The 21213-nt window shown below is 44.4% G+C and overlaps 1 protein-coding gene across 1 annotated transcript in view; it reads left to right on the top strand.

Moving 5' to 3' along the window:
• The window catches only part of RAB38 (RAB38, member RAS oncogene family), a 36123-nt gene extending 15130 nt beyond the window's left edge, over window positions 1-20993 (top strand). The window contains exons 2-3 of the mRNA XM_082219615.1: window positions 1422-1702; window positions 20665-20993. Of these exons, the coding sequence (XP_082075741.1) occupies window positions 1422-1702; window positions 20665-20817 (434 nt within the window). The 3' untranslated portion in view covers window positions 20818-20993. The remainder of the gene's footprint in view (window positions 1-1421; window positions 1703-20664) is intronic.
• The last annotated feature ends 220 nt before the right edge of the window (window positions 20994-21213 follow it).

Raw genomic sequence — 21213 nt, 5'->3', positions numbered from 1 at the left:
GTTTCCATAATAAAAAGCATTGGTTAATTTTCTCAGTGTCTCAATGCATCTAGCAGCGCTTCTCCAAACTACTGTGTTGACGGGCTTGCTTGCATTCTTTTTAAAAAAGGGGGGTGGGAATCAACCAAGAGAATTGATTTTCAGATGAGTTTTGCCAAGTAATAGCTTTTCGAACGATCTGTTGTAGAGTGAATATCTGTTCATAGCTTGATCTGCTTGGGCGAGCTAACCTGGCCTATTTTCTGTATATTGGATAAGGCCATCTGTATTTTTGTTGGGTTTCTTCAGTGCTTTCTCTCTCATCTCCCATCACATGTCCCATATTCCTGCCGCCAATATTCCATTACTAAATCATGACAGTGGAGTGACCAAAATCCCATCTCCAGGACTCAGGCTCTATAATAGAGTGGTTTAACAACCAATATATTTTCCCAGGGAACTCTGGGAATTTTAGCTCTGTGAGGAAAAAGGGGGTCTCCGAACCATCCTCAGCACCCTTGACAAACTGCAGTCCAATATTTTTTGGGGGAAGACCTGGCTAATTAAAGTGGTATGATACTGATTTTAATGTATATACAGTGGTACCTCGGGTTAAGAACTTAATTCATTCTGGAGGTCCATTCTTAACTTGAAACTGTTCTTAACCTGAGGCACCACTTTAGCTAATGGGGCCTCCAGCTGCCACTGCGCCGCCGCCGCATGATTTCTGTTCTCATCCTGAAGCAAAGCTCTTAACCAGAGGTACTATTTCTGGGTTAGCGGAGTCTGTAACCTGAAGCGTATGTAACCTGAAGTGTCTGTAACTTGAAGGGTCTGTAACCCGAGGTACCACTGTACCGCAAATGAGGTTCATGTCTGAATAGGCTTGCCTGAACAAAAAGGGTTTTCAGCGAGTGGTGAAAAAAGCACTTTGCTGTCAATCGGCACCAGCTTACAAGGGCAATTTGGGAGTGGTGATGTTTGTGAGCATCGCACTTCCCTCCTTAAGACGGGCAGAAGCCTCCTGGGCTTTGGGAAGGAGGCACCAAGGGAACATTTAGGTGACCAACCTAGCCTCCCTAATCCACTGACTGCACACCACGGTTGCCAGTTCCACAGATCAAAGCAGTCAAATACTTATCATCCCTGTTTATCGGCTGTCCTGGGCCATTTCCTCATTTCACTGTAGGATTCTTGCAATTACAGCATCTCTGATGAATGACCAACCAGCTTCCTTTTAAATACATCCAGTGAGCTCAGCACCTCCCAAAGCAGTCTGGCCAGATGAGTCTGGGATGAGATTCATCTAGGAAATGCTTATATTCTCAGGCATCCAGCCTGAATCCAGGAAACAAGCTAATCAAAAGATTCCCTCCATCTGTTCAATATTGATCTTCCTTTGTGTGCATTCACTTAACAGTGTGTGCTTTTGTCATTTGTAGGTCAGGAAAGGTTTGGGAACATGACGCGAGTCTATTACCGAGAAGCTATGGGAGCGTTTATCGTCTTTGATGTGACGAGGCCGGCAACCTTTGAAGCGGTCACCAAATGGAAAGAGGATTTGGACACTAAGCTGAGTCTCCCCAATGGCAAACCGGTGCCGGCAGTTCTCTTGGCAAACAAATGCGACCAGGGCAAAGAGTTGCTGGTGAACAACGGCATCAAGATGGAGCAGTTCTGCAAAGAGAATGGCTTTGTGGGATGGTTCGAAACGTCAGCAAAGGTAACTTGTCCTTGCGATGTTTAAGGGGTCTGCACATGTTGTAAGATTGAAGTCAGGGTAGCAAAATCACAGCTAAGAAGCTCAAATCATATATATGACCGACACCCTTCTTTGGAAATTAAAATATTCACAGTCACATGCTTATCCAAGCATGGGCTTGCAATCTCTTCCTCTAACTTCCAAACAACTGTATTTTCTTCTCTTTCCAGAGCTCAGCACTTTCAGCCTTCTGTATCTCAGTTAGGCCATGCCTTGCAGCTCCTGTGAGAGATTTCCACTTTTATCTTCTCCTGCAGCTTTGCTCTCTTTCAAGCAGAGAGGAACTACAACACTCTATCCAACTTAGCAGTGTTCACAGTGGATTCTAAAACACAGTCACCTTGCCTCACGTAAAATGGAGTCTCTTCCCATGTGACCAGCATTAGCCAATCCCATGAGAACTACTAGAGAACTCTCTGGAATTCCGCTACCAACCAATCAAATTTAAACACATGCATATACAAGCATTTACAATTTATGTGAATTAGATTACTATATTGTGATAGCTTCTGCTACTCAGCTGTGAATTCCAGTCTACCGTAGTAGTGATGGGGTCCCTTCCCACAAATCACAGTGGTTCTCAGGGGCTGTGGGAGTTGTATGCAGTATATATATATATATATATATATATATATATATATATATATATATATTTGCTTTCGTAGATTTTCACGGGTACAGGAATGCAGGTTTTGGTGTCTTCGGGTGTCTTCCCGTGTAAGAGTCGGGGTGTCTGGGCGACGTTTCGACGAGGTCTCACTCGTCATCTTCAGGCTGGTGCTTTCGGCTTCTTGTTACTGGAACAGAGCAGAATCTGGTGTTTGAGTTCCTATAAATACTGTTGAGGGGTGTGGTGTATAGCCTCCAACGTTCTGGGCAGAGAGGAAGTTCCTAGATTAGTGTGCCTTTTCTTCTTTTGTTCCTTAATTACTTGAGGGATATCTTGAGTGATTTCATGAGTGATATTCTGAATACCCCTGGGTGGGTCATTAAGTGTAGATTAGTTGCTAAAGCTTTCGTGTCTTGACCTCTTGAGCTTGTGAAGAGTTTTTCTGAGAAGATGGCTGTGCTGCATTTAGTTGTGCTCTGGCTTGGCTTCGTGTATAGGGGCGAGCTGTGATTTTGTGCCTTGTGCCCGCCAGATCTGTGTAGGGATTGCAGGGGGGTGCAGCATCCGGAGGTGCCACTATAGTTTGGCTACTGGATGGAGTCTGTAATATGTCTGTGGAGAGGGTCTGGGTTTGGGTCTGGTGTGGTTGATTGGTGACGGCGTTCTGTGTGCCTCTGGTTCTGGTGTCGGTTTTTGTGGGGAGGGCTAATTTCCAGATGTCTGGCAGGCGGGACGTGTCGTCACGCTTGTTCATGTTGTGAGGGTGTTTCTCTATCTCGATGGCTTCCATGATTATTCTCTTGTGGTGATGTTCCATGTTAAAGAGCAATTTGGAATCTGCAAAATTAATTTCGTGTCCTGTTTCTTTCATGTGTTGGAAAAGAGAGGAAGTTTTTTCTTCTTTTTTGACGGCATTCTTGTGTTCTGCGATACGTGCATTTATTCGTCTGTTTGTTTGTCCAATGTACGTGGCTGGGCAGACTTTGCAGGGTATTTCATAGACCCCTTGGTTTTCCAGCTGGATTTTGTCTTTTGGGTTTCTGAGGATATTGGCTATTTTTTGGTTGGTGCAGAAGGCTGTTTTGATATTGTGTTTATGGAGGATTTTGCTAATTTTGTCTGTAGTGCCCTTGATATAAGGAAGGAGGGCTATGCCATTGTTTTCTTCTGTGTCTTGGTTTTTGGGGGGAACATATATATGCAGGTTTTGGTGTCTTCGGGTGTCTTCCCGTGTAAGAGTCGGGGTGTCTATATATATATATATATATATATATATATATATATATATATATGGAAATCAAGTGCATGGCACATGGAGCCCAATAGGTGACTTGTTCTATACCCTGAGCCACCATTTTATAAGTGGCTCCACCATCCCCAGGCTGACTCCAGCTGTTGGAGCTCAAGAGTTCTAGTAAAAAGCAAAGTAGACTTGAAAGCCTGAAGTCTGCTCATACCTGCTTTTTGTAGGAATGCTCAGGGTGGCAGAAGAGGATATATTGTTTATTAATATCCTTCCTAACTTGTGCTAGCAAGTTCCTTTACTTAGCAGAGTTACATTCCCTTTTTTTTACATGCACAGCAGATAGCTGGTTGCAAGCTCGTGTGAGCTTCCCACTCTTATACAATTCAGTCTGTCTCAGATTGAATTGTACATTCCTGGTAAGTTCCCTTTAATCCCTCTTAAAAGAATAAAGACACCACAATCTTATTCAAAGTCAATATAAGAAGTTTACTTGCATCGGTTCACAGTTGGATTCCTGAAGGCAGACTTAGTTACAAATATGTACATGTGGATCTACCCCATATGGGGGAATAATCGTAGCGCTTCTGCTAGCTGAGAACTAGCAGAGCAGTCCTAGCTAAAAGCTGGTCAAACGAAGAAGGAAGTCAAAAAGAGGGAGGTGTGCTGCGTGACTCATCCTTTTGTTACCTGGACAGGTTAGGTCACACCCACCTTCTATCACATGCAAAAGAAGGATGCTCCAGCCAAGAGGAACAGGAAGTTTTGACTGGCTGGACCAAACATTCCCTCGCATGTCTTCTCTAGCATTTCAAGGAATGTTGTACTTGACTGCCTGTTATGGATCACATCCAACACTTTTGACCATGCTCTGTATACATGAAATGCAGGATCAGGGAAAAGACCCAACCAGAGGCTTATGGGAAGCTCTCAGGCAATAGCAATCTCCCCTCTTGTATTCCCTATGCTGCCTCCAATATTGCAGGTACTATTACACAGACAGGGACGCGGGTGGTGCTGTGGGTTAAAACACAGAGCCTAGGACTTGCCAATCAGAAGGTCAGCGGTTCGAATCCCCGCAACGGGGTTAGCTCCCATTGCTCAGTCCCTGCTCCTGCCAACCTAGCAGTTCGAAAGCACATCAAAGTGCAAGTAGATAAATAGGTACTGCTCCGGCGGGAAGGTAAACAGCATTTCCGTGTGCTGCTCTGGTTCGCCAGAAGCGGCTTAGTCATGCTGGTCACATGACCCGGAAGCCGTACACTGGCTCCCTCGGCCAATAAAGCGAGATGAGCGCCGCAACCCCAGAGTCGGCCACGACTGGACCTAATGGTCAGGGGTCCCTTTACCTTTACCTTATTACACAGACATCATCACTAGAAGCCACTGATATCCTCCATGAATTTGGTGTCCATCACTGCATCCTTTTTCGACCTGTTGACGGGTTTGCTTATTTTCCCCTTCCACTCCATGAATTGCCATTCCTTGTGATAAACTCAGCAGTTAGCATTTCCTTGTTACCCCTTTGGATACACAGCAGTGAGAGCAAGGAACATAATGACTTTCAGTAATTGCTTTCCCGAATGTAGGAAGATCCGGCTGCTGAGAACTGAAAATGTATTACCAATGGAGCCAAATTAGTTAGTAAGTTCAGTAGGAGAGAGTGTGTGAGTGTAGAAGTGCCTCCAGACTCGACCAGAATGAGCTTGCAAATTAACTACATCCATATTTTTTTTTAATTTTAAAAAATTCTAATTATTTCAAGCTCTTAAATAACTCTACCGGGCCTCCAGTGTGCTTTGGCCAACGGCAAAGTGAAACCACCCACTATGGAGTTGAGAAAAATCAAGTTTTCATTTATTTTATGGAGGAAAGGTTCCCCCCCCCCATAATTCAGTTTCTCCAACACAGCCAACAACTGTCCCATTTAAGCAGCAGATTCAAGACATACCCATTGCAGAGGGCTGGACTAGATGCCCTTTGGGTTGCTTCCAACTCTTAAGATTCTATGATTCTACCAAAGGAAGTACTTGGTCACAGGATGGCAACATTTCTCTCACTCACGAGGTCTAGTGGTCGGTGATGCCTCCGAGAATAAACGGCTTTTCTTTATAGAGCTCATATAACATGTGGAATTCATTTGCCAAAAAAAAAAAAAATGTGTTGGCTGCTGCTGACTCCAAAAGCTTTTCAGAAAGGATCTGGCATCTTTGGGGAAAACAAATTTATCAATGGCCAGCAGCTATGGCTGCTGAGAATTGACCATCGAAGTTCATTGGCATTGACTTCATTCATTTGAAGCCTGGACATGACTGGGGCTTTTGGCTGCACATGCAGCCCCCGTCATATCAATGAGCAAACAGAGTAGTTCCATTGACCATCGTTTCCTGTTTCCTCTGAACCTGGTAGCTATTGTTTCCAGCTTCAGAAGAGGCCAGAATAACAAAACATGTTTTAGTATGCAAAAGGAAAGGCTGTAAGTCAATCTTGTAACCTATGTTGTTTTGAAGTTGGCTTAATATTCTGGCTTGTTCCAAATTTGTTGACCATAGTTTCCTAGTTTGGGCAAACTATACTTTCGGGAACTATAACTAGTGGAAGACTTCGTGCTTCGTTTCTCAGCTCTCACAAAGCTAGAGGTGCAGGAACTGCATGCAGTACCAAAAACTTGCTCGTCTCTCAACTGCAATGAGTACTGCAATGTGCTCTACGTGGGGCTACCTTTAAAGGTGACCCGGAAACTACAACTAATCCAGAATGTGGCAGCTAGACTGGTGACTGGGAGCGGCCACCAAGACCACATAACACCGGTCTTGAAAGACCTACATTGGCTCCCAGTACGTTTCTGAGCTCAATTCAAAGTGTTGGTGCTGACCTTTAAAGCCCTAAACGGCCTCGGTCCTGTATAACTGAAAGAGCATCTCCACCCCCATCATTCAGCCCTGAGGTCCAGCTCCGAGGGCCTTCTGGTGGTTCCCTCCCTGTGAGAAGTGAGGTTACAGGGAACCAGGCAGAGGGCCTTCTCGGTAGTGGCACCCACCCTGCGGAAGGCCCACCCATCAGATGTCAAGGAAATAAACAACTGTCTGAGTTTTAGAAGACATCTGAAGGCAGCCCTCTTTAGGGAAGTTTTTAATGTTTGATGTTTTTGTGTGTTTTTAGTCTTCTCTTGGGAGCCTTCCAGAGTGGCTGGGGAGAACAAGCCAGATGGGCGGGATATAAATAATAAATTATTATTATTATTATTATTATTATTATTATTATTATTATTATTATTACTATTATTATTACTATTATTATTATTATTATTAATCAGAGGTATGCTTCTCTCAACTGGTCCATTGGGTTGGATCCGAAGCTCTCCCTCCCCCCACACACACTATGAATCTGTCAGAGGGAGGCTTTTACCATCACAGCCTTCTTGTGAGTTTTCCTTGGTCTCTACGGCATGTTTGATTCTTTCAAATCACCTTGGTTGAAGCCTGTGGTGCAAAAATTAGCTCAGTAGGTCTGTCACCCTCTTACCTGTGAACTGTGGGGTCTGAAGGGTGTCAAATCAATTGCTGAACAGGGGTGTTAGGATATCGATTTCCAAGAGCATCAAGGAATTCTGTGAGAACCCCTCAGTCGCTGGTACCGTGCCCCTTCTATAAAGATGGAAAGCTAGACTTGGGAAAGTTAACTATCCCTAAATATAGGAGGTTTCTTTCTCTTTGACAAGGTTTAACGTTCTAATTTGTTAGATGGCAGATACCACAAAACCCCAAAGAACAAAAGATGCTGCCTTTTTAAAAATGTTGCAGTTGAGTCTATCTTTCATCCCCCCTCCTTTTTTCTTTTTTTTACTATGGTTTTTATCAAGAGGCTAGGAAAGACCTAATATATCCCATTCATTCCTTCCTGGCTTCTCTTCTGAGTGTCTTACGATCAGTCTGCTTGAAGGCTCCAGTAAGTCGATCACAGATGGCAAAGTTTTTGAATGTGGCTGTTTTCGTTAGAGCATTTCTGATCGCCATACACAGCAGAGTGTTGTTATAACTCTGTGTTTTATTTGAGCTGCATTAATGTGCATTTCTCTTTACGTTATTTATTGCTAATTGTTGTGTTATAGTTGTCCACAGACTGCAAATAAAGAAAGTCAGTTAGTTCTGAGAAGTGGTGGCCTGGTTTCTCCATTCCTAAAGTTGATGTTGGCTCTTTGAGCGAAATAAAGCGGGTACTTTTACTGTTCCAATCTTACCGTATTTTTCGCTCTATAACACGCACCAGACCATAACACGCACGTAGTTTTTAGAGGAGGAAAACAAGAAAAAAAAAATTCTAAATGAAACAGTGGATGTATGATTTTTGTGGTTCATGCTGTGGCCACAGACATGTGATCTGACAATGAGTTTGGAGTAGCCCAATGCAAAAATCCTGAGGATCCATGTGGATCCATGCTTTGTAACCACGTTTTTGCACCACTGCGACCCTAGGCAACAGTGGGTGTGTGATTGTTTTGGTGCAAGATGTAGCCATGGACATGCTTTGTGATCTGATGGTGAATTTGGGGTGATCCAATGCAAAAATCCTGAGGATCCATGTGGATCCGTGCTTTGTCACCACGTTTTAAATGGGGAGGGAAGGAAAAACGCAGAAGGGACAAGGAGCACAAGAGGGGTGTGCGGAGAAGCAGCTGGCTAAGAATGCAGGGGAGGGGCTTAACGGGGGGAGGAAAGGAAGGCAAAAGTTCCCCCCCCAAGCCAGCCCCCTCTCTCTCTCTCTCCCACCTGCATGTTTTTCGGCTGCCTGCGAGTCCCTAGAGCACAGAGAGGAGAAGGTGGTGGGCTGGAGCCTGCGGGCAGTGTGACTAGGAAAGAATTAGAAGGAAGGACTCGATCCTTTCCTTAACCCTCTGCTTGCCAGGAGGGCAGGGGATTCCCTGCTCTTTGTTCGTTTGAGCAAACGCAGCAACAGAAGCGGGTGGGCAGTAAGACCCTGAGGCAGAATGCAGGAAAGCAGCAGCTTCCGCCTTCCCTCCGCCCGCCCGCCCGATCTTATTTTTGCCTGATTTTTGCCTATTTTTGCCCCTGCGCTCCGGCGAGTCAGCTCCAGGGACCACACATTCACTCAATAACACGCACAGACATTTCCCCTTACTTTTTAGGAGAAAAAATCTGCATGTTATAGAGTGAAAATTACGGTATTTCCCTCCCCTGTGCTAAATGACATGGGCGAGGCAGGTGGGCAGGGAGAAAGGATTCAACATCCCCTCCCCTCTTCAAAGCATGGCTCTACATGGCTTTAATCAGCAAAATGAAAACAGGGGGATCCTAATCATGGATCTCCTGTGCAGCGTCTTCATCAGCCTAAAAAAAGCAGAATTTTCCCCCCCTTGCATAATTAGCTCTCTGGAGATTTAGGGGAATCTGCATGCAGTTGCTATAGATTTTGGAAGGAACGCCACATCTTGGCAGGGAGAGCTCAGACATAAATCTGTAAGCTTAACCTTAGCTGTTGTGTAGCAGGCCCTGCGATAAGCTGAGTCCAAAACATGAGCTGTTCTAGTAATTATTGCTAACGTCCTGCGCATGGCGCACAGCCAATGCCATGCTCTGCCTTGATTTGTATCTCCATTTTTGTTGCCGTTCATGCAACAAAATGAAAGGGCTTGTAGATCAGCGGTAGTTCATCGGCTTTGTGTACAAAAGGTCCCTGGTTCAATCCCTAACAGAATCTCTAGATGGGACTGGGAGAAGCTCCCTGTTGAAAATCCTTCAGAGCCTCTGCCTGTCAGTGTAGGCAATGCTGAGTTACGTGGACCAATGTAAAAGGCAGATTCCTAAACAGTGGTACCTCAGGTTACAAACGCTTCGGGTTTTGCATTTTCAGGTTGCGGACTACAGGAAACCCGAAAGTACCAGAAAGGGTTACTTCCGGGTTTCGCCACTCACACATGCGCAGAAACGCTAAATCATGTTTTGCGCATGCACAGAAGCATCAAATCGCGTCACGTGTGCGCAGGCGTGGTGCTGCAGGTTACGAATGCTGTGGGTTGTGGGCGTGCCTCAGTCACGGATTACATCTGCAACCCGAGGCTCCACTGTACTCCTCCTTAAGGCTGTAGGTTGCTATCTTTCTATATAATAAAAATGTAAGGCGGTCACACTGCAGCAACCTATGGAGGATATACCGTGCTGCATCACAGTCCTGGATCTGCATGAAATTGGGGTGCGGGAGGGGATTGAAAGGGAAGAGCAGGTTTTTAAATAGCAGTTTTGAACAACAGGAGAAGTTTGGAAAATGCAGGGATGGCGGAATTCAGGAGAACCCTGAGGATATGTGAGGGGGGTGAAGAAATTGCGAGGATGTGGGTTGCTTGAGGGAGCTGTTGAGGATATGTGAGTCTGAATGAGGGATAAAGGACAGGATGGAGGGCTGGCAGGGTTGTGACACAAGGAGGGGTAGGTGCCCTTCGTGTATACAGGTGTATATGTCAGATAGAAAGTTTTGGGTATTATGCAGGTACTATCTTAGTTTTCTGCCTTGCCCCATCCCTAAGGGCAGGGGTGGATAGGAACCATTTTTAAAAAAGAAGAACACAGGAATGTCAGCAAGATAAGATAGCCACTTAAAATATATACAGGTGAAATCTGCCATTTTGTTTGTTTATTTAAAAATGTTTTATTGGAGATACATGAGCATTGCACACCCTGAAATGATCTTGATCCACTGTATGTTTTCTAAGAAAGTGTGCCCCAAATACTCAACAAACACTTTCTCCCTGCAGCCCCCACACCCTAAATCTGCTCTTAGAGTTGGGGACCCTCTGGATCAGCTTTAGGTAGTAGGGGCTGCAGTCGGGGGGGGGCATCCCATTGGTTTGAGCAGGAGTCTGTTTGTAACGTGGGTGGTGCTGTGGTCTAAACCACAGAGCCTAGGGCTTGCCAATCAAAAGGTTGGCGGTTCGAATCCCCGCGACAGGGTGAGCTCCCGTTGCTCGGTCCCTGCTCCTGCCAACCTAGCAGTTCAAAAGCACGTCAAAGTGCAAGTAGATAAACAGGTACCACTCCGGCGGGAAGGTAAACGGTGTTTCCGTGCGCTGCCACATGACCCGGAAGCTGTCTGTGGACAAATGCCAGCTCCCTTGGCCAATAAAGCGAGATGAGCACCACAACCCCAGAGTCGTCCACGACTGGACCTAATGGTCAGGGGTCCCTTTACCTTTACCTGTTTGTAAAGTTCTGCGTGTCCCTCAGTGAGTACGGTACCCTTCATCAGTAGAGCATGCGGATTAATCTTAGGACTGTGGGTTCAAGATCCACATTGGGCAATAGATTCCTGCATTGCAAGGGGGTTGGACTAGATAACCCTCATGGTCCTTTCCATCTCTCCAATTCTATGATTCTATGAACAGGCAGAGAAGTATTTTCAGGGGTGTGTATGTGAGATGCAGAATAGAAGTGTTGTAAGTACACAAGATTTGTGCCAGCCTTAGTGAACCTGATGATCCCCAGCTGTTTGGGGCTACAACTCCCGCCAGTGCCGACTGGGACTGATGGGAATTGTAGTCCAAGACAGCTGGAGCACACCAGGTTGACACAGACTGATCTATGCCTATTTTTAGCTCTGAGGTTTTGGAAGGCAAACACTGAGCTGCATCTCTGAGAAGGAAATGGTCCTGAATCCTGGTCTCCCCACTCCAAACCCAGCATGTTTGCCATTGCACTGCACTATTCCCCCTGCATGAGCATTTCCACTTTGCTCTGCTGACATTTTCTAAAGAAGCCGTTATAAGATAGCCAGAACTACCGCATAGAGATGAGATAAGTATTAGGTCGGTACTCAGGAAGTAATGGGCTTCCTTTGCAGTTCTGCTTCGCTTCCGTTGTGACACGTGGAAGCTACTTCATTAGAACATGAGAAGAGTCTTCCGGTTCAGACCAACGTCCCATTTACTCCAGCAGTTTGTTCTCCCAGTGGCCAACCAGAAGCCTATAGAAAGCCCTCAAACAGGGTCTGAGCACCGGTGGGCAAGAGGGTTATAACCAGAGCCTGAAAACACTTTGTAAAATTAATTGCAAATATATTAGCAGAAAACCAGCTGAATGCATCTCGCTGACGATAGCTTCTGTTTGTTTTCGCCAGTGTGCTCCTGGGGTCTTACACTGGACCCAGAGCCATTGGAGGTATCTTCTTCCAATAATGGTCTGTTATCAGGGCTAGATTTAGGTTTGATGAGGCCCTAAGCTACTGAAGGTAATGGGGCCCTTTATATGTCCAGCTGTCCTTTGTCAACAACAAATTCTCACTGTTTTTTGTGTTGAACATATGCCATATGGTAACTTATGGACCTAATAGGTATCTAAAGCCATTTGCACATAACAAAATATGTATTTTATGTAGGCACCCTATATATAGAAATGAGCAAACCAGTGATATTTTAGGGAGCAGGCTAGCAGGCGGGGCCCATTACTTACATCATAGGAGCCTACACAACACCAAACACTGTTGCTGTATGTAGGTTTTATTTTAATTCTTTTTTATCTTATATTTTGGAAATGTACACCCAGGGTTTTTTTTCCTTTAATTTTTTTTTTTTTGGGGGGGGCCCCAAGAGAGTGGGGCCCTAAGCTAAAGTTTGTTTAGCTTATACGTAAATCCAACACTGTCTGTTATGTCCCTGCTAGGCCAAGGCCTGGTGACCATGGCAACCGTTTATCTATCCTTCGCCTCATTTCAGAATCCAGAGGTCCAGATTGAGAAACATCTCTGTTCTTCTCATTGCAACAAGATACAAGCTGTTAATGAGTCGCAGTTGTTCTGAACTAAAGATTCTTTTCATTTTCCTAGCTCAGAAAGCCCCTTCTTCAGCATTGCTGGATAGGGATGGGTGAATCTGTCAATGTTGGTTTCTCAAATTTTCTCATTTCCCCCCTATCTTAAATTATTATTAATATATATATATATATATATATATATATATATATATATATATATGCTTTCGTAGATTTTCACGGGTACAGGAATGTAGGTTTTGGTGTCTTCGGGTGTCTTCCCGTGTAAGAGTCGGGGTGTCTGGGCGACGTTTCGACGAGGTCTCACTCGTCATCTTCAGGCTGGTGCTTTCGGCTTCTTGTTACTGGAACAGAGCAGAATCTGGTGTTTTAGTTCCTATAAATACTGTTGAGGGGTGTGGTGTATAGCCTCCAACGTTCTGGGCAGAGAGGAAGTTCCTAGATTAGTGTGCCTTTTCTTCTTTTGTTCCTTAATTACTTGAGGGATATCTTGGGTGATTTCATGAGTGATATTCTGAATACCACTGGGTGGGTCATTAAGTGTAGATTAGTTGCTAAAGCTTTCGTGTCTTGACCTCTTGAGCTTGTGAAGAGTTTTTCTGAGAAGATGGCTGTGCTGCATTTAGTTGTGCTCTGGCTTGGCTTCGTGTATAGGGGCGAGCTGTGGTTTTGTGCCTTGTGCCAGCCAGATCTGTGTAGGGATTGCAGGGGGGTGCAGCATCCGGAGGTGCCACTATAGTTTGGCTACTGGATGGAGTCTGTAATATGTCTGTGGAGAGGGTCTGGGTTTGGGTCTGGTGTGGTTGATTGGTGACGGCGTTCTGTGTGCCTCTGGTTCTGGTGTCGGTTTTTGTGGGGAGGGCTAATTTCCAGATGTCTGGCAGGCGGGACGTGTCGTCACGCTTGTTCATGTTGTGAGGGTGTTTCTCTATCTCGATGGCTTCCATGATTATTCTCTTGTGGTGATGTTCCATGTTAAAGAGCAATTTGGAATCTGCAAAATTAATGTGTTAATCGCCAATGGATACCAGAAAAACAGGGTTATGAAGCTAATCCAAAAAGAAACACCCCCCAAAAACCAAGACACAGAAGAAAACAATGGCATGGCCCTCCTTCCTTATATCAAGGGCACTACAGACAAAATTAGCAAAATCCTCCATAAACACAATATCAAAACAGCCTTCTGCACCAACCAAAAAATAGCCAATATCCTCAGAAACCCAAAAGACAAAATCCAGCTGGAAAACCAAGGGGTCTATGAAATACCCTGCAAAGTCTGCCCAGCCACGTACATTGGACAAACAAACAGACGAATAAATGCACGTATCGCAGAACACAAGAATGCCGTCAAAAAAGAAGAAAAAACTTCCTCTCTTTTCCAACACATGAAAGAAACAGGACACGAAATTAATTTTGCAGATTCCAAATTGCTCTTTAACATGGAACATCACCACAAGAGAATAATCATGGAAGCCATCGAGATAGAGAAACACCCTCACAACATGAACAAGCGTGACGACACGTCCCGCCTGCCAGACATCTGGAAATTAGCCCTCCCCACAAAAACCGACACCAGAACCAGAGGCACACAGAACGCCGTCACCAATCAACCACACCAGACCCAAACCCAGACCCTCTCCACAGACATATTACAGACTCCATCCAGTAGCCAAACTATAGTGGCACCTCCGGATGCTGCACCCCCCTGCAATCCCTACACAGATCTGGCTGGCACAAGGCACAAAACCACAGCTCGCCCCTATACACGAAGCCAAGCCAGAGCACAACTAAATGCAGCACAGCCATCTTCTCAGAAAAACTCTTCACAAGCTCAAGAGGTCAAGACACGAAAGCTTTAGCAACTAATCTACACTTAATGACCCACCCAGTGGTATTCAGAATATCACTCATGAAATCACTCAAGATATCCCTCAAGTAATTAAGGAACAAAAGAAGAAAAGGCACACTAATCTAGGAACTTCCTCTCTGCCCAGAACGTTGGAGGCTATACACCACACCCCTCAACAGTATTTATAGGAACTCAAACACCAGATTCTGCTCTGTTCCAGTAACAAGAAGCCGAAAGCACCAGCCTGAAGATGACGAGTGAGACCTCGTCGAAACGTCGCACAGACACCCCGACTCTTACACGGGAAGACACCCGAAGACACCAAAACCTGCATTCCTGTACCCGTGAAAATCTACGAAAGCATATATATATATATATATATATATATATAATTTTTATTGGTTTTACATAAATTTATACATTTTAACTTTAACCATTTCAAAACATTAAAATAAAAAAGTTCTTTCGAACCTTCGGACCTCCTCCCCTCCCTCCATTGTTTCCATTTCCAAAGAAAATATTTTTGTTCTTTTTCTGCATCTTTTACCTTTATCTATCTGTTATATATTCATAGTTTCCAAAGTTCATTTCACATTACAAGTGTCATTGTACCCCTGCCAATGATTTTAACTGTTTACACTGGTCTTTTAAATACTATAAAAAAATTATTCCAGTCTTTTAGAAATACTTGATCTTCCTGGTTTCTGATCTGGTTTTCCCCCAATCTTAAATTCAGATCCCTCACATTTTTTGCATCAATTTGCATTTTTTTTAAAGTTCTCATGAAAATTGACCATCATTTTAGTGTGAATTTCTCCTAACATTCACATTTTTTTTCCAAAGCATTTTCTCCTACTACAAGTTTATATTTATACATGCATTTTTATGCACACACAAAAATGTGTATTTTTCTACACACCTCTTGAGTGGAGTTCTGTGTTGCAAAATTCAGGGAAGTACGAATTTTGAAAGATCCCTGTGTTTCAGTTCGTGCATTGTTTTGGAGAGTGGAAATTATGTAGGTTTTCCTTTAAATGCAAACTGAATTGAATTTCTTTCCCTTCCCTGTTTCCAGAAACCTCCCCCTCACCACCACCCCAAAATAAAAGCAGTCCAATCGGATTTCTCTTTATACTGGAGGAATCCCAGATAAGCTTCCAGTGAACCCCAAGAATTCTCTACAGTTTGCATTGCTCTGCGTCAGGGTGACATGAAGGCCTTAGCAGAATTTAAAGTGGGTGGCAGAGAAAATGGGGAAAGCCCACTGCTGGCTTCAACTCTGCTCATGTGCAGCCCCTGACAGATTTACCTTCCTCCAGGAGAGTCTGTCCTTGACAGGGGGAAAAAATTATTCCTCACCCTCTGCTTTTCCATTGTACAGATGTCAGTAGCTGGAGCTACCAAGGACAGGACTGCAAATGTAAATAGTCACTGTGATTAAGTGATTAGGTTGCTGGCCTTCTGAACTGGCCTTTGACAGAACACACCCAAGGGTGGGGGGACGAATCTCTGCAAAGTCCCCCTCCCTCCGCTTCCTTGGTGCCTGTTGAACAGAAGGCAAGGACCTGGGGCAATCTCTGTTAACGGAGGGTGGGAATTAAAAGCGTTTATTTGTTCTCTCCATTTGCATCCAAACCCTTCAGACAGAACGCTTCCAAGGGCAGCTGACACAGCAGCAATCGATAAAACAATCAGCGTTACAGAATGCAATAAAACTCAAGTTACAGCATGAATCTTAATGAAAATGAGGGCGATGAAAATGATCCATTCGAGACAGGGAGGTTTTTAAATCGGCGGGGGCATCCTTAACCAAAAATATTAACTGTGTAGGTACCAGATAAGCCATTTTTTGTTGGGGGGAGAGCATTCAGCTGTGACCAGTGTCACCCGACACACTTTATTTAATGAATTAACACTTTATTGAATTAACCCTTAAGTAAGAAACTGAATGATCTCTGCTGTTGCACTTCCAGTATACAGTTTCCCCTGGGTTTCAAAGGACACACAATTCCACCTTTCCATAAACTGCTTGACTGTGTAAATTCTAGACACAGCTTTACATCCCTAGACCATAAGAATCATCAATACTAAGAGATTTACATGGCCAATCATAAACCATTTCATTTGGAAGTGGGAAGCAGCCCATGAAAACTAAAACTAATAAAGGCACATTATGTCAGCAAAGAAAGCAAGGCACCCAGATGTGACAGGATTTATTTCAGGTATTAGAAATGAAAGCTCTAGGTATTAATGTTGTGTGTTTGTTTTACAGCTGTATGAAAAATGCAAAAATTATACTGGTGACGAATTCTGAACTGTAGCCCGAAATTGCTTGAAGGCCTATTCAGTAAAGTGTCATATTTTCTCTTCAGGTTAATGTTACGATGCTCAATAAGGATAAACCTGGAAGTTTTGAGCATTGTGGTGTGTGTCCTAGTAACAGAACAGAAATCCCAAAATTGTGTGCCTAAATGTGCCATGGGTGGGACATGTACCATTGAAACTATTCTAGTAGTATGTTTTTCTGCAGAATTTGTATTCCATTTCCAAAAATGCATGATAAATTGATATGGTACCTTGGTTGTTGAACGTAATCCGTTCCGGAAGACCGTTCAACTTCTGGAATATTCAACAACAGAGGCGCAATGGGTGGCCAGCAATTTCGATGGAGAAACATGCCTTGGAAGCCATTCAACTTCCAAGGCGCGTTCAAAAATGGAAGCATTCACTTTCGGGTTTTCAGTGTCCAGGTTCTGAATTGTTCAGCTTCTGAGACGCTCGAAAACTGAGGTTCCACTGTACCAGTCAAATTGGGTCGTGTTTGGTTTTCTATTTATGGGTCATATTACTTTCACATGGTCTGCCAAAGAATGTGTGAGCTTTCCATCTGCTTGGCTGCCGTGAGAAAAGGATACTAGGCTAGATGGGGCTTTGGTCTGACCTACCTGGGTTGTTCCTAGGTTCTTAAGTGTGAGCTTCTGAATAGGGTTGACTATGTTGTATGGTGCTACTTTGACCGGGGTAGGGGGCGTCTCCTGAAATGAGGCTGAGGAATCTTGCACCAGTGATGCTTCACTTGTTTAAGGTTCTTCCACCCAGTTTTCAGAGAGCAGAGGAAATATCAGTTGCTCAAGTTGCCTTCAGCTCAAAGCATTCTACAACACCTTGACAGTCACTTATGGTCAACCAAAGGAATTTGCAGGTCTGTTCAGAATGTTGTATGATAGACTCAAGTCCTTTGAGGTTGGTGCCTGCTCTCCATCCGTCGCCAACGTGTAAGCTGTTAAATTTCACAGTGAGGTGCAAGCGATCAAGAGCCAATATCTGGCTGGGTCTCTGAAGCATCTCTGAAAGCAGCCATGCAATTAATTACCCTGGGATAAGTATTATAGACTCACAGAATTGTAGAGTTGGAAGGGACTCCAAGGGTCATCTAGTCCAACTTCTTTGAAGTCTCTCAGCCCCACTCACCTCACAGAGTGTTTGTTGTGGGGGAGGAAGGGAAAGGAGATTGTTAGCTGCTTTGAGACTCCTGAAGGGGAGTGAAAGGCGGGATATCAAATCCAAACTCTTCTTTCCTGGTGGTGAGGAATTTCATGGGTCCATTCTGAAAGCAGAGCCCATACTGTCCAACCCTTTCAGATAAAAAACCGAGATGTGCATCTTCCGGGATGCTCTTCTGGGCAAGTCACATGACCCACACAATGATCTTGCTGACAAAAACCACTTTTTCGGGGTGCAATCTCACATGACACCCCAAAATGCATTTTTTTGGCACTGTGCAAGATCACAGCCCCAAATAAAGCATTTTTCTTGGGGTGAGAGCAAGAGTGCACACTCAAAATGGCTGCTGCGATCTTGCATGAAAAAATGGGATGTCCCATTTCCCCCCAATCACTGGGTGGGTATGACATGCCTGTTCAGGATTCTTAAATCCAACCCAGAGTTCATTTGTTCGCTTCAATTGCCTTTGCTATATTCAGACTCCAGTCTGTGCCACTTTCCTCCTTTTGTATGTTTGCATTTCAGATATTTATACCTTGCCTGTCATGCTAAACCTTCACAAGGACAGACAAGCAATGCATCAGGTATATAACAGGATTAAAAACAGGCCAATAAATGTCAAAACAACCCAAAACAGCAGCAGCAAAAACATTAGTCCCAGCGTGAAAGCCACAAAATCCGATGAGGTAGTACGCAAAATGGATCACCAATAAAGGGGGGGGCACACTTCCTGGAAGACAGCTAGCAAGACATCAGTCTGATGATTATGGGGGGCCGGAGGACAGGACCTTGGAGGCCAGTCGAAGGCTTGGAAAGCTTTGCATGTGTGTAGTGTCATTGCTTTCCTTATTATGGCATGTATGTTTGTGTTTTTACATCGTTAACTGCCCTGTGGTCTTCAGATGAAAGGTGGTATAGAAATTTAATAATAGGTGGTGGCCCTTGCATCAATAGGAGTATAGCATCTAGATCAAGGGAAGTAATAGTGCCACTGTATTCTGCTCTGGTCAGACCTCACCTGGAGTACTGTGTCCAGTTCTGGGCACCACAGTTCAAGAAGGACACTGACAAACTGGAACGTGTCCAGAGGAGGGCAACCAAAATGGTCAAATGCCTGGAAACGATGCCTTATGAGGAACGGCTAAGGGAGCTGGGCATGTTTAGCCTGGAGAAGAGGAGGTTAAGGGGTGATATGATAGCCATGTTCAAATATATAAAAGGATGTCACATAGAGGAGGGAGAAAGGTTGTTTTCTGCTGCTCCAGAGAAGCGGACACGGAGCAGTGGATCCAAACTACAAGAAAGAAGATTCCACCTAAACATTAGGAAGAGCTTCCTGACAGTAAGAGCTGTTTGACAGTGGAATTTGCTGCCAAGGAGTGTGGTGGAGTCTCCTACTTTGGAGGTCTTTAAGCAGAGGCTTGACAACCATATGTCAGGAGTGCTCTGATGGTGTTTCCTGCTTGGCAGGGGGTTGGACTCAATGGCCCTTGTGGTCTCTTCCAACTCTATGATTCTATGATTCTATGATTCTAAAATAACAAGGTCCCAAACTGTTCAAACCTTACCTGTTAAAGCCAGCACTTTCAGCTGGATCCGTCAATACGCACTCAATGCTACTGGCAGAGAATTGGTGATAGGAAAGTCCCTCAAAGAGCATCCAGACAGACCTCCTGGGTAGCTCAGTGGCATAGCCCACAACGACTTTCAGAGACCTATAAGAATTATGTTTATTTGAGAATCCATTAAAAGTGCATATTTTGTGACTTTCAGAGATTTAGAAGACTTCTGTTTATTTGGTTTTGCAGAGTGCATATTTCATATATTTCATATTGTACAATGTTCTGTATAGATTACCGTATTTTTTTGCTCCGTAAGACTCACCTGACCATAAGACGCACCTAGTTTTTAGAGGGGGTAAACAAGAAAAAAAATATTCTGAACGAAACAGTGGATGTATGATTTTTGTGGTTCATGCTGTGGCCACAGACATGATATGTGATTCGACAGTGATTTTGGGGTAGCACAATGCAAAAATCCTGAGGATCCATGTGGATCGGTGCTTTGTAACCACGTTTTTGCGCCATTGCAACCCCACAAAACAGTAGATGCGTGAGTTTTTTTGGTGCAGGCTGTAGCCCTGGACATGCTATGTGATCTGATTGAGAATTTGGGGTGACCCAATGCAAAAATCCTGAGGATTCCTGTGCTTTTATCTCCCCCCTCCCAGGCAGCCTCCTTTATCTCTAGAGTCCCTTATCTCCCTCCTGATCGCTTGCTGATCAGCTGCTCAGTGGCTTTGTTTCAACACCCCCTTCCCTCTTGTTTGTCTTAGCGTCTTTTCCTTAGCTAAAGCAGTTTTTTGCTCCTCCTTTTCTTCTAATTTCTCTCCTCATTGCTTTAATCTTCTTGTCTCCGCTCCTTGCACGTTCGCTGTCTTTACCTCCCCCCTCCCAGGCAGCCTCCTTTATCTCTAGAGTCCCTTATCTCCCCTCCCGATCGCTTGCTGATCAGCTGCTCAGCGGCTTTGTTTCAACACCCCCTTCCCTCTTTCTAAAAAAAAGAGCATGATCTGCTTTTTGCCCCTGGGCAATTTGGCTCCAGGGACCACGCATTTGCTCCATAAGACGCACAGACATTCCCCCTTACTTTTAGGAGGAAAAAAGTGTGTCTTATGGAGCAAAAAATATGGTATATAAAGAGTTTATATTGATATTGCATTGTTGTACTTGGTCATCGTGTTGCCTTTAGATACAGTGGCAGAGCAGCTGCCTTGAAGGCAGAAGGCTCCTGGTTCAATCCCGGATGGTATTTCCAGGAAGGGATGGGAAAGACTCCTGCCTGAAATCATATCCAGCTGCCGCCAGTCAGTGTGGACAATACTGAACTGGGTAGACCTGATATCTAACTTGTGCTTCTTCTTTTTTCCTTCACCTACAGGAAAACATAAACATTGACGAAGCTTCCAGGTGCTTGGTGAAACATATCATTGCTAGCGAGAGCGACCCAGTGCAGCCCGTCGAACCCGATGTCGTCAAACCGCACTTGAATTCCTCCAAGCTCGTCAGTTGCTCAGCTTGCTTTAAGTCCTAAGTAACTTCCAAGCTGTTTGTGGACACTGAAACTGAGCAAATAACTCACGAGAGGAAAGCGTCTCCACATCGCCCAGCCTTTGCTAGTCCAGAACATGAAACCAAGATCAGGAAATTCGCAACCTTCCCAAACACACGGTTGAAAAAATATATATATATCAAAGTTGTTGCTTTAAATTTTTTTGGATGGTTTGCCTTGTAGGGTCCCCCACAAATGTTTGATATTCACAGTCTGGGCTATATCTCTGAATCATCACCGCTCAGCCAAGGTGCTCTCTTTAAGAAGGCTGAGATATTACATTCATTGATTCTTTTGTGATTACCTGCTTGAGGGAGACTCTAAAATTTGCTTTCTGGGGATACATCACAGTTACAAGCATACCCACAGAAAGCAAAA

This window comes from Podarcis vaucheri (genome assembly GCF_965113315.1).
Source record: "Podarcis vaucheri genome assembly, chromosome: 4".
In the NCBI taxonomy this organism is placed as follows: Eukaryota; Metazoa; Chordata; class Lepidosauria; order Squamata; family Lacertidae; genus Podarcis; species Podarcis vaucheri.
The sequence above is the reverse complement of the archived record's forward strand: the minus strand, read 5'-3'. Positions and strand labels throughout refer to the sequence as shown.